At 57.6% G+C, this 13404-nt stretch overlaps 1 protein-coding gene across 1 annotated transcript; it reads left to right on the forward strand.

Moving 5' to 3' along the window:
* The first annotated feature begins 77 nt into the window (after window positions 1-77).
* On the forward strand, window positions 78-12921 carry RHO (rhodopsin). The gene is made up of 6 exons (XM_006180073.2): window positions 78-517; window positions 6262-6669; window positions 8348-8516; window positions 9827-9992; window positions 10099-10338; window positions 11184-12921. The coding sequence occupies exons 2-6, from the start codon at window positions 6309-6311 to the stop codon at window positions 11289-11291; spliced, it is 1044 nt and encodes a 347-aa protein (XP_006180135.1). The 5' UTR covers window positions 78-517; window positions 6262-6308; the 3' UTR covers window positions 11292-12921.
* The last annotated feature ends 483 nt before the right edge of the window (window positions 12922-13404 follow it).

Here is a 13404-nt window from a genome sequence, read left to right on the forward strand (position 1 = left end):
CCCCCCCAACCTGAGGCCCCCTACTTCCTTCAGCTCCTGGAGCGGGTGGCTTCCACTTGAGCTTCCAGGAAGGTCCTTTCCCCTAAGCATCAGCAGGGTCCGATTTGGCAGTTCAGGGGCAGATGGGAAGCTGGGGAGGGGAGCTGACATTTATTGGGGACCTTTTCTGTGCCAGTCACGCTTCAGATGCCAGCTCAGTTCTCACACAGCCTGTGCTGGGGGTGATGATTTCTATCCTTCAGCCGTGGGGGCGGGCGGACGTGCTGGGGCCCTGGCTGGGAATCCCCTTCTGCCCTCCCCTGCGGCCCCACTCCCTCTGCCTCCACTCTACCTGCCCGAAGTCCTGACAGCAGGACGAGGGGAACTGGGCCGCTAGGGCATGTGTGGAAAACCACCCTGGTGATTAGACATTGATACTTTCCAGGGCATCTGTGAAGTGGGCCGAGCAGGACAAACGTCCCCATTAGAGGGGTGAAGACGCTGAGGCCTGGAGAGCGGCTGCAGAGGCCACCCAGTGGTGAGTCCAGAGCTGGACCCCTGCCCCAGCCCCTCCTCCCTGCCTCCGTCCCCATCTCTCTTAGAAGCTGACGGGGGAAATGAAAGGGAGCCAGACAGTTGTGCCAACAGAACTCCTCCGTCGAGCGTCTAATTACTTACGATCATGCGTGCTCTCTCTCTCACTGAACATTTATTAATGTGTTAGGATTTCCATTAGCACGTTACTTGAACTGAAATCACTTCCATGTGGCGGATAAAGAGGAGAGGGAGGAAACAGCCCCCACCACCTAACAGGCGTCAATCAGTGACAGATCAGATGGTCCAGGCTAGAGGCAGGGGGAGGGGCCCGGCCGAGACCAGCGTACATCCTCTCAGCTGAATGACACAGAAGTGAGAGGGTGCTGTGCCAGATTCTGCTGTCACAGGGAAGCGGAGCTCCAGAGGCCCATATCTGGGAAACCGTCCCCAGAGCTCCCGTTAAGTCCGGCCCAGACGCCGTGCCGAGCACTTCCCACACATCATCTTCTGTAACCCTCAGCAGTCTTCAGGGATGCCCATTGTGCACATGATAGGACTGAGGCTCGGTGACGTTCTCTTTTCTTTTATTCAGCAAGTATTTATGGAGCCAAGACAGGGTTCCCAGGCAGGCTCGGCCTTGTGCATAAGCACTGGGTTCCACTGCTCCCAGTCCTGACCTGGACAGGGCCTTGGCCAGGTCCAGCCCTCTCTCCAAGGCTGTTTCCCCATCTGTACAAGAGGCCCCACCAGCTCTGACACTGACGTTCGAGACTCAGTCTCTGTCTGATGAGCCTGATGGCCCCTCACATGCTGCAGTGAGGAAGGCACCACGGGGATCTTGAGATGCCCGTTTTGTAAGAGGAGACCAAGGCCCGGAGAGAGGAGCGGCTGCTAGGGGCTGCGCAGATTGAAAGTGGTTCAGGCTGCAGCTAGACCCTAACGCCTCGTCTCCAAGTCCTCAGCACTGCTCCCATGTCCTTGGAAGGAGGAAGGTAAGGAGGGGGGTTGGGCGGCCCATAAAGAGCCCTGGGCCAGACCTAGGTGTGCCTGGCTCTAACCCAGCCCCAGCCAGCTGGAGTCCACATCTACCCCCAGCGAGGCTGCCAAAGTCAGGAGCCTCTCATAATCCTCAAACAGGTGGACAGATGCCCCTCCTCCAAGGTTGCTGCCCATGGTAGATACCAGGTGATCTCCCACTGTCACCAGCCCTGCCCTCGGGGCAGGTTGGAGCACCAGCAAAGACCACCAGTGGGCCAGCTCTCTCCCTGGGCCAAGTGCTCCCTGATACTGCTCCACCCAGACTCCAGAGCAGCTTCCTAGAACGGGAACCCTCCCCTGTTTGTAACCTCAGTGGCCCCCACTGGCAGCCAGCTAGCACCCATCTCCTAGGCCTGCCTTCCTCCCCTGCCACCCATCTTGGGGTCCCCACACCTCTGCACCAGCTGCCCCTTACCTCCCTGGGCCTTGGCCCAGCTGTCCTGGCCTAGGCTGGGGAGCTGCCCTCCCTCCTGGTCCCCATCCTGCTCCTCTGGGCTCCCGCAGCGCTCAGGCTGGCCCGTATTCCCACCTCTCACGGTTATTATAATGTTTTTTCCTTGTCTGGTGCCCCCTAAGACCAGGAGCTCCCTGAGGGCTGGGACTGTCTAGGTTTCATCTCAATGTCACCAGCACCCAGCACAGGACAAAGGAAGGGTGGGAGGGAAAGCGGGGAGGGGACTGGGGAGGAAGGGAAAGAGGAGGAGGAGGCGAGGCAGGAAGGAGAGGAGAGGCGGTCTGTCTCCTTCCCTCTTCCCCTCGACATTCTCAGCTCATCTAAGGCCTCACTCGGCTGTGACGACACAGCCGCAGGTGGGGCTAAGCCAGTGAGGGAGGTGGGAGGTGGGAGGAGGAGGAGGAGGCTGCTGACCAAGCAGCACCTCCACACGGAGGCTTAAGAGCTATTTGAGTGCTGCCCGCTAAGCCCTAATCCTCCACGGCCAAGTCGAGCCCCGCGGCTGGCGTCCCAGAGGGGCTGGGGGGGCCTGCACCTCGTGGCTCCTTACAGCTTGGTGGGAGGGAGGCCGAGGGGCAGCGGCTCAGGTCACCTGCCCTCAGGGTGTGCTCTGTGCCCCTCTCTGAATGACCTGACCCAGGAGATGAAAGGGCTCAGTCTGAGGGCTGGACTCCTGGCCTCCGTTCTGGCTCTGTGAGGAGCCTCGTGTCCCCAGTAGTCAGAGGGGACTAAGGCCTCCTCATGGGGCCGAGAGGAGATGTTTCTCCACTGGACAAATATTTATTGAGCATCTGCTCTGGGTTTCGAATTCAGCTGTAGCAAAGAACAGGCCGAGCCGGCCCTGCCTTTTCGAGGGAGATGGGCAGTCAGTCCGGAGACACACAAGACCGTTGCTGGCAGTGATGCGTCCTGACGGCTGGGGGCCTGGGTGTGTAGCGCTGGGGGCAAGGGGTCTCTCCAAGGCTGTGAGTTAGGTGCTGAGACCTGAACGCGGTTCAGAAGAGGATGACGCTTTCGGCAACGCTCACTGATCACTTCCAGGGAACTGAGGCACAGGGGAGGGCAGCTGGGCTGCACCCAGGCCTGGTGGCCGCAGAGCCTCAGTCTGGGTTTAAGGGGAGGTGGAAAGGTACCCAATGAAGGAGGATGGTGAGACCTGCACTGACAGGCCTGAAGGTCCGTGAGCCCTGGTGGGAAAGCAGGGCAGGTTTCCCCTGCAGGTGGGCATGGATCCCCACGTTTCCTAGTCCCGGGAAGCTGAGAGCCCTTCCCGGGCTCTCATGGTGACCGAGAGCCACAGGCTTGAGCCCACTGCCACCCCCAGCCCCACCACTGCTGCCCAGGCCTGCGGATTCAGCCCAGGGCCTTTTCCACCCCCCAGTGCAGCCCTCTTTTGGGGTGGTGTGGATGACGCAGGCCTTCCTGAGTGCTGCCTTTGGTGCAGGAGGGAGGCCAGGCAGGTTGTAGCTGGGCTGGCACTGGTTTGTCACGTGACCGGGGCACTTCCCTGCCAGCTCGGGGCCTCGATCTCCCTACCTGCAAAATTCAGCGTAGGTGACTTCTAATGACCTTCCAGCTCACTCCGTGAGCCGGTTCCTCTGAACAAAGAGTATTATTTGCTTAGAAGAATACTTTGTTGTGTGTTACAGAACAGGGCTCTGTCACCTCAGGGGTGGCCTTTTACTCACCATCTCCTCTCCCTGTGAGGGTGGGGTTATTAGACTCTTATGAATGAGGAGTCTGAGTTGTTGACAAGGGAAGCACTCCCTGACGTAACCCAGATCCATTCTGTTAGTCCACAAATACTTACTGAGCACCTACTGTGTGCCAGGCTTTGGCATTCTTCAGTGAACAAGACAGAAGTGCCGGCTCTTTCTACTTCAGAGGAAACGGTTCAGATGCACTTGCTGTGTGCCAAGCTGGGGGTCTAGGCCTGTGGTGAGCAAGACAGACCCCATCCTACCCCCAGGGGCTCATACTGCAGCCTGGGAGATGGACAAAAACACACGAACAGAATATGAATTAAAAGCTTCCAGGTTGTCATAAGCATTAGAAGGTAACAAACAAGGTCCTGAGGTTGAGGGTCAAGGGCTCAGCCCGGCCAGGGTGGGGCTCTGTGGGCCCCTCTTGACCCAGGGTATCCAGTGTTTCTCCCTCTGGCTGGCCACCAGGGGCCGTGTCAGAGTCAAAGGCTTCACCTTGACCTCATTAGCGATGGGCCTAATCACTGGGTCAAGCGCCTTAAACTTGGAGAGGACGCACCCCACCCGCCCAACATGCCTGCCTCCTGCTTATTCCTCCAACACACATTTCACCAGGCCCTGACACTGCCCAAGACAGGCAGGGCTCTGGAGCCCAAGGTGGGCTGGAGGGAAGGGGCACTTTTCTGAGCAGATAGGTACAGGCATCCCAGGTGGGAAAAGAGTCAGTGCAAGAGAGCTTATGGGAGTGAAATCTCAGAGACCGGGACACTTCCTGGCCGGCCTTGTATTCTCAGCCTCAGGGCCTTTGCACTTGCTGTTCCCTCTGCCTGGACATCACCCCCCAGATCTCAGTGGGGCTGGCTCCTTCCATCACTGTGTTCTCAGAGAGGCCTTCCTGGGTTGCTCTAGGCAACAGTGTGTTGGGAGTGAGTTACCATCTGATCTTATCCTGTTGTTTGTTTCATTACTTTTTTGTGGGGCCCTTCCTGCCCTCACAGAAAGACACTTCCTACAGCCAAGGGCTTGGTCCTTCTTGTTCACTGTGGCTCCCAGAACTGAACACCCTGTGTGGAACAGGGTACAAATTTATGGTGGTCCTCAAAAACCCCACAACTGGGCTCCCAGCTGCCCCATTTCATTCCTGGGAGGTGTCCTTGTGCTCCTGTTACAGATGGAGCCTCCATTTGCCCCCAGAGCTCATCCCACTGTCGTGGGCCTGCCCTCATGAGGTTGCATCCAAGGCCCATGATCCCAGTCCAGCCTGACCAGACACCCCTGGTCCTTCCCTGTGTGCAGAGTCCAGCCAGTCCCGTTGCCTTCACTCCCCTTCACCAGGAGTGTCCAGGACCACACCTGCCATGCTCACTGCAGCGGTCTGGTGCCCAGTACAGGCTTGGCACAGTTTCCATCCTGGATGCAAGACCTTGCTCAGGAGCCCAGAGAGCCTCTGTCCCCTCCCTGCTTCAGTCACCCCCACCCTTGTTTCCCTCCTCCATCCTCATGCTCTTCAACCCACCTTTGGGGGCTTTTGAGCCACCTTTCTGTCCCCGAGATCTGCCCAAGGCATTGCCCACAGCCCCTGGATAAAGCCCCTGGCATTCAGCCCCACCAGAGTTGGCCACAGCCTTCATGCGGCCACACCCCAGACAGGCCTCAGGCCTCTGCCCAGCCTTTGCCTTCAGTCTACACTGTCTTCCCCACTTGGCAACCTGGCAAAGTGCCCCCATCCCTCAAAGACCCTAACGTGGCCTCCCTGGACACCTCTTGCAGGTGGGCAGCCTCCCCTCCCTGGGCTGGGAGCTGTTCTCCCCACACAGGAGTCCTCTGCCTGTAAGCTGCTCCTTCCTCTAGCTTTGTGTCCCCAGTGGCCTGCACATAAGTGTTTGATGAATGAGTGAGTGAGTGGATTTTAATTCAGTGCAACAAATGGTTATTGAACTCCTGGGCAATGCTGGGCTTTGTGTCTGGCACAGGGAGCGCCCCAGCTGGCAGGACATCCCTGCCCTCGTGAAGCTCATAACCTGGCATATGGGTAGCATCCGTATCCGCTGAGCCAGTGGGTGACTTGTTGGGGAAGGAAGAGGAGAGGGGCTGAGTGAGGGGATGAGAGACAGAACAGCCAGAGCCTCTGCCCTCTGGGAGCTCGTGGTCCAGTGGGGAGGAAGGTGAAGTGTGTTGCACTGAGCCGGGGGAAGTGGGCGTGGAGTCAGAGGTCCCAACACCAGGCCAGGGCCACCAGCCTGAGATGACAGATTCCTCGGGGACAGGAGAGTTAGGGGTGGGCCTCCTGCCCTTTCCCAGGGTCCCCTGCCCCTCCCCTCTCCAACTGCAGCCTCCCACCTAGAGTCACCTTGGCCCCTCCTGGAAGCCAATTAGGCCCCTGGTTGCGGCAGTGGGGATTAATATGATTAATAACGCCCCCAATCGCCCAGGTGCTGATTCAGCCAGCAGCTTAGGGAGGGGAGGTCACTTCATAAGGGCCTGGGGGGGGGGTCAGAGGCTGGAGTTGTCCACCCGGAGCCCTGCGTGGCTGAGCTCAGGCCTCAGCAGTATCCTCAGGTTGCAGCTGCCGCGGGGCAGCCACACAGGCCGCAGCCATGAACGGGACGGAGGGCCCGGACTTCTACGTGCCTTTCTCCAACAAGACGGGCGTGGTGCGCAGCCCCTTCGAGTACCCGCAGTACTACCTGGCCGAGCCCTGGCAGTTCTCCATGCTGGCCGCCTACATGTTCCTGCTCATCGTGCTCGGCTTCCCCATCAACTTCCTCACGCTCTACGTCACGGTGCAGCACAAGAAGCTGCGCACGCCCCTCAACTACATTCTGCTCAACCTGGCCGTAGCCGACCTCTTCATGGTCTTCGGCGGCTTCACCACCACCCTCTACACCTCTCTGCATGGATACTTCGTCTTCGGGCCCACGGGATGCAATTTGGAGGGCTTCTTTGCCACCCTGGGCGGTATGAGCTGAGGCAAGGGTGGGCGGGGGGCACAGGAGCCAGAGGCGTGTGGGATTGGGGTCTGGGAACAGCCCCGGCCTTGGGGATGGGGGCTCTGAAGCCATTATCCAAAGCCCTCACTTGCTCAATTAACAAACACTTAATTGATGGTGAGCTAGGCTGCCGTTTGTTTTGGGTACGCTTTAACCCCGTGGCTCCCACTTGGCGTGGGACCATTGTCTTGCTTTCCAGCAAGGAAACAAGATGGGAGAAGTCAGGGGTCTTGCTGGGGTCACATCGTGGCACAGACAGAGCTGAGTTTCAAGCTCACATCTCTGTGGCCCCTCGGGCCATGTTCTGTTTCCCTCGGAGCAGCTGTGCTGGGTCAGACCCACAACAGGCACTGGGGATGGGGCCGTGCTCAGGGCTCCCAGCCTGGGGCAGGACCAGAGTCTCAATTCTCCAGTCACTGGACTTTGCCTGCCTGGGGCAATGGGCTCGGTCCCTCCACCATCATCTATCTGACTCCCTCCCAGGCCACCCCCCACCTCCCTGCCATGCTTGAATGCTCTCTGTGTGGAGAGGTCCATCCGTAGGGAGACACGAGACCTGTGTAGGGGCCTACAGCTTTGAATGACATTTTAAAATATTTTCTTTAACTGAAAAATTGATGAGGACGCTGCAGAGAGAACAGATCTCGTTTAGCAGATGAGAGGCCTGCGGTGTGGAGAAGGGCAAACTTACTTGGGGATGTGGCAGGGGAGTGACCAAAGCCTCGGTCCCCAGGCCCAGATCTAGGCATGTCCCCTCTGGGGACACGCAGCCGCTCAGGCAAGCAGCAAGCACGAGAGTTCATTATTACAAAGGCTGGGTGACAGGGAGAGCCTGGTGCCAGCCACAAGGATGCTCTGCCTCCTGTCTTCTTTCTCCCATGTGTGTCCAGGACGCTGCCTCAGCCCCATTCCCGGGGACTCTGGCCATCACTGGTTGTTTGTCACCTTCAGTGGCCACAGATCACCCAGCCTCAGGCCAGAAGGGAGCCACACGCAGGCAGACACGTGTCTGCTACAGCTGCTGTCCTGGGGTTCTCACTAGTGTTCCCTTTCACCGCAGAAATGGCCGAGCTTGGTCGATACATTCTATGGCCACCCTCCCTCTTGAGTTTCTTCGGTGCCGTGCAGGGCAGATGTCTGAATTCCACCATTATTTCCTCCTCCTTCCTTGGAGCAAAACATTATCCAGCTTCCTGGCTCCTAGGAGAGGGTCCCCCACACCCAGCTCATTTCACTTCCCTGAAGAGGGGAGGCCACTGCCCAAGAGGGAGGGAAGGACTTTCCACCCTGGGCCTCCACTGCCTCTGTGTTGCCTTTTGACAGGAACTCTGCCTTTGCCCCATGAAGGATGTATTCTGTAAAAACTCCCTCCAGGGCTCCCAGTCCTGCCGGGACCCCAAGACCTCATCTCCCTCACGAACCCAGAGCTCAGAGTGAGCTGAACATCCTGGGAGTTACTCGGCATGGCGTATCAGCCCCTCTCCCCACAGCGCCCCTTTCTCAGGCCCCTTTCCGCCTAAAGCCTCGCTCCAGGCCTGCCGTGGGTGCCTTCCTGGCCACCCTCTCCCTGTCAGGGAGGAGCCCCCCTCCTTAGACAGACAGGTCCAGGCCTGCGGCGGGCTGACTGACGGGTGACTGCCTTGCAGGTGAAATTGCCCTGTGGTCCTTGGTGGTCCTGGCCATCGAGCGGTACGTAGTGGTGTGTAAGCCCATGAGCAACTTCCGCTTCGGGGAGAACCACGCCATCATGGGTCTCGCCTTCACCTGGGTCATGGCTCTGGCCTGCGCCGGGCCCCCTCTTTTCGGCTGGTCCAGGTAATGGCACTGAGCAGAAGGGAAGGAAGGGTCTCCGGGGCTCTTCACAGGGTCCCCCAGCCAGGGGGGCTGTCTGGTTCCAGGCCCCAAGGTGGCAATTGTCAGGGGGTTGAGGTTTAGGGGGGGAAGAGAGGGTCAGCCCCTAATGTTGCTACGGGGCTTGTCCCGCCTCCTGAGTCCCCTGGTCAAGGAGACTCCGAGATGCCCCAACTCTTCACCTTGGCTGTGCCCCTAATCTTCGACTAAGCCAGGTCCAGATTGCAATCCTCTGATCCACTGCCCCACGGACAGCTCCCTCTGACTTTAGGCCTCCACCCTCCTAGTGCACATGTGACATTGGAGCCCCCGGGAACAGGTCCTGTCCAGCCTCTAGGCTGTTATCTCCAAATGGGGCTGAGATGAGACCAGGGTGGGGAAGACAGTAGTTTGGGAAACTGGACTAGTGACTCTGTAGGTTCCCAGAGGCCTCATGTCCCTCTGCTTCCAGAAAACCCCATTCTCTCTCCCCTGTTGTCCTCTCTCGGTCTCCCTGGGGTCAGTTTTTTGCCCCTTGCTGAATTTCAGCCCATCCACCTCTGGCACCCTGCCCTGTCTTCTCCAGCTGGCCCAGTTACGTGCTGGTGGGTGCAGCCTTACAGGGTTTCCAAGGTCGGACCAGGGTCACCGTCCTCTGAAATCACTGAAGCATCCTAATGACATGCCCTTGGGGCCTCTTGTTTACAGTAACTGTACAAAGATCCCTTAGTTACCCCTTGTGCCCCTCTTTGGCCTAGAAAATACTCTTACCCTGTGGTTAGTAAGACTCGGATTTGTACCAATGGCCTCAAATACAGAGCTTGGAATCTTTTCCCTTCTCCCCACCAACCTCTGCCTGGCATGGCCCGAGGCCTGGCCTCTGGCCTCTAGGGGGCAACAGGCCTGTTGAAGAAGCCCCGTGTGGGTCAGCAGGTCAGTGGGGCGGCAGTGTGGGCGCAGGGGTGAGAGACTGGGAGAGACTGGCAGGGGCGGGGGGGGGGTGTCTCATGATAACATGGCGCCAAATGGTGACACAACTTTTCACGGGTGCATTTGAATCCCTTATCTCAATTGATTTGATTCTCACAGTCACACAGCAAAGGAGAGGTTTAATTATCCCCATTTTACAGGAAGGGAAAGTGAGGCCCAGAGTGAGACCAGCCCCAGAGCAGACATATTGGCCGAGCCAGGACTCTGGTCAGCTGGGCCTGTTCCCCAGCCCCTCACGCATGGGTCTCCCTTCGCGCCTCGCTGTCCCGCCCCGCCGTCCTGGCCCTGCCCCCGCCGGTCCTCAGGTACATCCCGGAGGGCATGCAGTGCTCGTGTGGAATCGACTACTACACGCTGAAGCCGGAGGTCAACAACGAGTCGTTCGTCATCTACATGTTCGTGGTCCACTTCACCATCCCCCTGCTCATCATCTTCTTCTGCTATGGGCAGCTGGTCTTCACAGTCAAGGAGGTAAGTTCCTGTGCTGGGCGCTGGGGACGTGCGCCTTGATTGGGTCGAGTCCAGCCCCCATCTCTGAGAAGCCTCAGTCTGGACACCAGGCCCTGTGTCCCTGCAGGCAGCTGCCCAGCAGCAGGAATCGGCCACCACACAGAAGGCCGAGAAGGAAGTCACCCGCATGGTCATCATCATGGTCATCGCGTTCCTGATCTGCTGGGTGCCCTACGCCAGCGTGGCGTTCTACATCTTCACCCACCAGGGCTCTGACTTTGGCCCCATCCTAATGACCATCCCGGCATTCTTTGCCAAGAGTTCCTCCGTCTACAATCCTGTCATCTATATCATGATGAACAAGCAGGTGCCTGTTGGTGGGGCGGGAGGTTCCAGGTCCCCCAGGCTGTAGGAAGACAAGCTATATCCTTGACTGAGCCTCAGTCTTCCCACCTGCAAATGGGCAGGGGAGTTGGTCTCCCCAGGGCATCAGAATCATCTAGGAGAGATGCAGATGCCTGGGCCCTGCCCAGACCTGCTAAATCAGAAGCTCAGGGTGGACCCAGGAACCTGCATTTCTAACAAGCCGTCCAGGTGACTCTGATGCTGGCTCAGGAATGAGAAGCGCCAGTCCAGGTGGTTCGGGGGCCCACTTTAAAATTTAAATGGCCAAAGTCCCAAGCCTGGGAATGGGTGCCAGTCTCTGAAAGCTGAACAGGGAGCTAAAAAGTCTTGCTCTGAGAGATGAAGGGACAAAGCGATCCTTTAACGTAAACCAGTAGTTCCTCTGCAGAATCCATGATCCAGTGGGGAAATCATGGAGTCAGTCATGTTGGCTTCAAATCCCAGCTCTGCTAGTTTCTGCTGTGTGACCTTGGGCAAGTCACTTTCCTTCACTGGGCTTCAGTTTCTTCATCCACAGGAAGGATGAAATCCTAAACTCTTGGGTTAAATGAGATAATTTACAGATAGCCCTTGGCACACAGAGGGCATCATGGAATGTCACCAGTGACAAAGACCCTGTGGGTTTGGTCCTGGCATCTCCAGGTGGGGTCGAGGATGCTTAGTGAGTTCCTCCAGGGAGCCATCTGCAAGGGGAGTGGAGGCTGGAGGGCCAGAAGCAGGAAGCGGGTGGAGGCAAATCTCTGACCACGCCGGTTTGCCGCCCTCACCTTGGGGCACCCTGACCTTGACTCATGCCATTCCTTCCAGTTCCGGAACTGCATGCTCACCACCCTCTGCTGTGGCAAGGTCCCGTTCGCTGAAGAAGAGGCCTCCACTGTCTCCAAGACAGAGACCAGCCAGGTGGCGCCAGCCTAAGCTCGGCCAAGGACTCTGTGGCCAACTGTAGGAGTCTCCCAACCCCGCCCCACCCCAGCCACCACCGCCCCACCAGGAGCCGTGCCTGTCGGAACCAGGTCACACAGGCTCCCTGTGTTTAAACAAACAAACAAAAAGAATTAATGAGAGAAAAATAAGGCTCCTCAGCTGGCGGGGATGGCCTGATCTGGAGTTCTGATTTCCCAGGGGCGGGTGGGGTCCAGACCCCTCGTCTCCCCAGCTCACCTCTCAGGAACACAAGAACTCTTGCTCCAGAAACGTGCTCCAGCTTAGGGATAAGTGTCTAGTGCAGAGTGGGGCACACAGTAGGTGCTTAATAAATGCTAGCTGGCTGAAGGAAGGAATGAGTGGAGGGATGAGTGGGGGGTGAGTGGGCAGGGGAGCATATCCATCCCTTCGGAGCCACCTTAGCAGCAGCATCTCATCCTGGCTTGTGACCTCAAGCGGCCGTCTCCCTCCCTGGGCCTCAGAAAACGGAAATCCCAAATCCCAGGCCCAGCCGACACACAGCTGCTGTGAAGATCCAATGAGATTGTGTGTGTGTGTGTGTGTGTACGTTGTAAATGAATGGTAAGGAGCCGTGCAGGCTGTAGTGAACATTATGAATAGTGTCAGTTAATGTAATTAATTCATTACGATGATCATTTCCTCTGGATAGTGACCATTTTGAGATTGGGTAAGGCCCCAAGCATCCAGCCTCAGCAGGTTTTTAAAAATTAGCCGGATGTCAAGGCCAGACCAGGGCCGGGGGTTGGGCCACAGGGAGGGACAGTTAAGGAAATGCAGAATGCAGTCATCAGGCCTGAAAAACAACATCGGGGGACTGGAGTCTGGGACCAAGGCCTGGGGTTCCCCCTCTGGCAGGAGCCTCAGGCCCGGGACACCCCTTGCCCACGTGGCCCAAGGAGAGACAAGCCTTTCTCCCAGCTTCTGCAAACCAATTGTTCTGCTGCCCAGCACCTGGGCCACAGCATCTCGGCCAGTAAGGAGCTTCTAGAAGCCGTGCTCACCTCCCCACATTTAATGAAGAGCTGAGCCCACAATGCCACCCTTGTCTCAAAGAGCTTAGAAACAAATAGTGGGAAATCCAGTGGGGCCACCTACCCTGGGCACGTTCAGAGGTCTCAGATTTCAGCCCTTTTGCTGCGCGAGCCTTCGGCAGTCTGTTCTCCCCTCTGGGGAGTCCTTGCTGAGAATCAGGCTGGAACTCTGGGCCGTCAGAACTGAGCTGCCCCAGTCACTACTCATTCCTCCTCCACATAACCAAAGCTGGAAGCTCTCCCCCCCAGCTCTGCTGGGAGACCAAGCAAACTGGGGCATTAAAAGCTCAGCTCCTGTACTTGCTGTTCGTGGTGGTGGTTTTAGTCGCTCTCAAGCTCTTTGTCTGCAGGATGGATTGGAACTGGGCCGTGTCCACCCGCCCCTGACTCTGGGCTGCCTGGTTGGGCAACCAGCAGAGCCCCCTGGGGGAATGAGGTTGGGAAAAGCCCCAACTTTGGAGTTACAGAGACCCAGGTGACCTGTGAAACTGTGAGCAAGTTTTGTCACCTCTCCGAGCCTCCTTAAAACTGATCTTGGCAGGTGGACGTAGCTCAGTGGTAGAGCACATGCTTAGCATGCACGAGGTCCTAGGTTCAATCTCTAGTACCTCTGTTAAAAAAACAAAACTAAACTAATCAGAAAAACTGACCTTGACAGGATTTGATGAGATCTCAGACTTCACATGGCCAGCCTGCTTCCTGGCACACAGCAGACAGACGGAGACTCTGGTCATTACTGGGGCCTCGGCTCAGAGCTGACCGTACCAGGGGCGTCATCTGCAAGGGGAACGGGATGGAGATGTAGTCCCCATGTTACCCTCATCCTCCAGGTGGGAAAGGGTGGCAGGAGCCCGAGGAGGAAGATCCCCCAGGTCCACGGAGGGGCTGAGGCAGCTAATAGCCAGGATCTCTGTCGTTGCCCCTCTGTCTCCCTCCGTGAGGTCAGTCAGGATTCCTTTGGCTGCAAGTGACAGGAAATCCAATTCAATAGCCCTGAAGTAAAAGGGAGAAATTATTGGCTCCCATAAATGAAAATCTCAGGGCTTCAGGCA

The sequence above is a fragment of the Camelus ferus genome, chromosome 17, assembly GCF_009834535.1.
Source record: "Camelus ferus isolate YT-003-E chromosome 17, BCGSAC_Cfer_1.0, whole genome shotgun sequence".
In the NCBI taxonomy this organism is placed as follows: Eukaryota; Metazoa; Chordata; class Mammalia; order Artiodactyla; family Camelidae; genus Camelus; species Camelus ferus.

What these genes read in the sequence shown, in the direction of transcription:
- RHO (XM_006180073.2), top strand. Translation starts at nt 6,309, where the DNA reads ATGAACGGGACGGAGGGCCCGGACTTCTACGTGCCTTTCTCCAACAAG. An exon ending in CCTCTTTTCGGCTGGTCCAG is followed by an intron (nt 8,517 to 9,826) that starts GTAATGGCACTG and finishes GCCGGTCCTCAG; the next exon opens with GTACATCCCGGAGGGCATGC. An exon ending in TGGTCTTCACAGTCAAGGAG is followed by an intron (nt 9,993 to 10,098) that starts GTAAGTTCCTGT and finishes GTGTCCCTGCAG; the next exon opens with GCAGCTGCCCAGCAGCAGGA.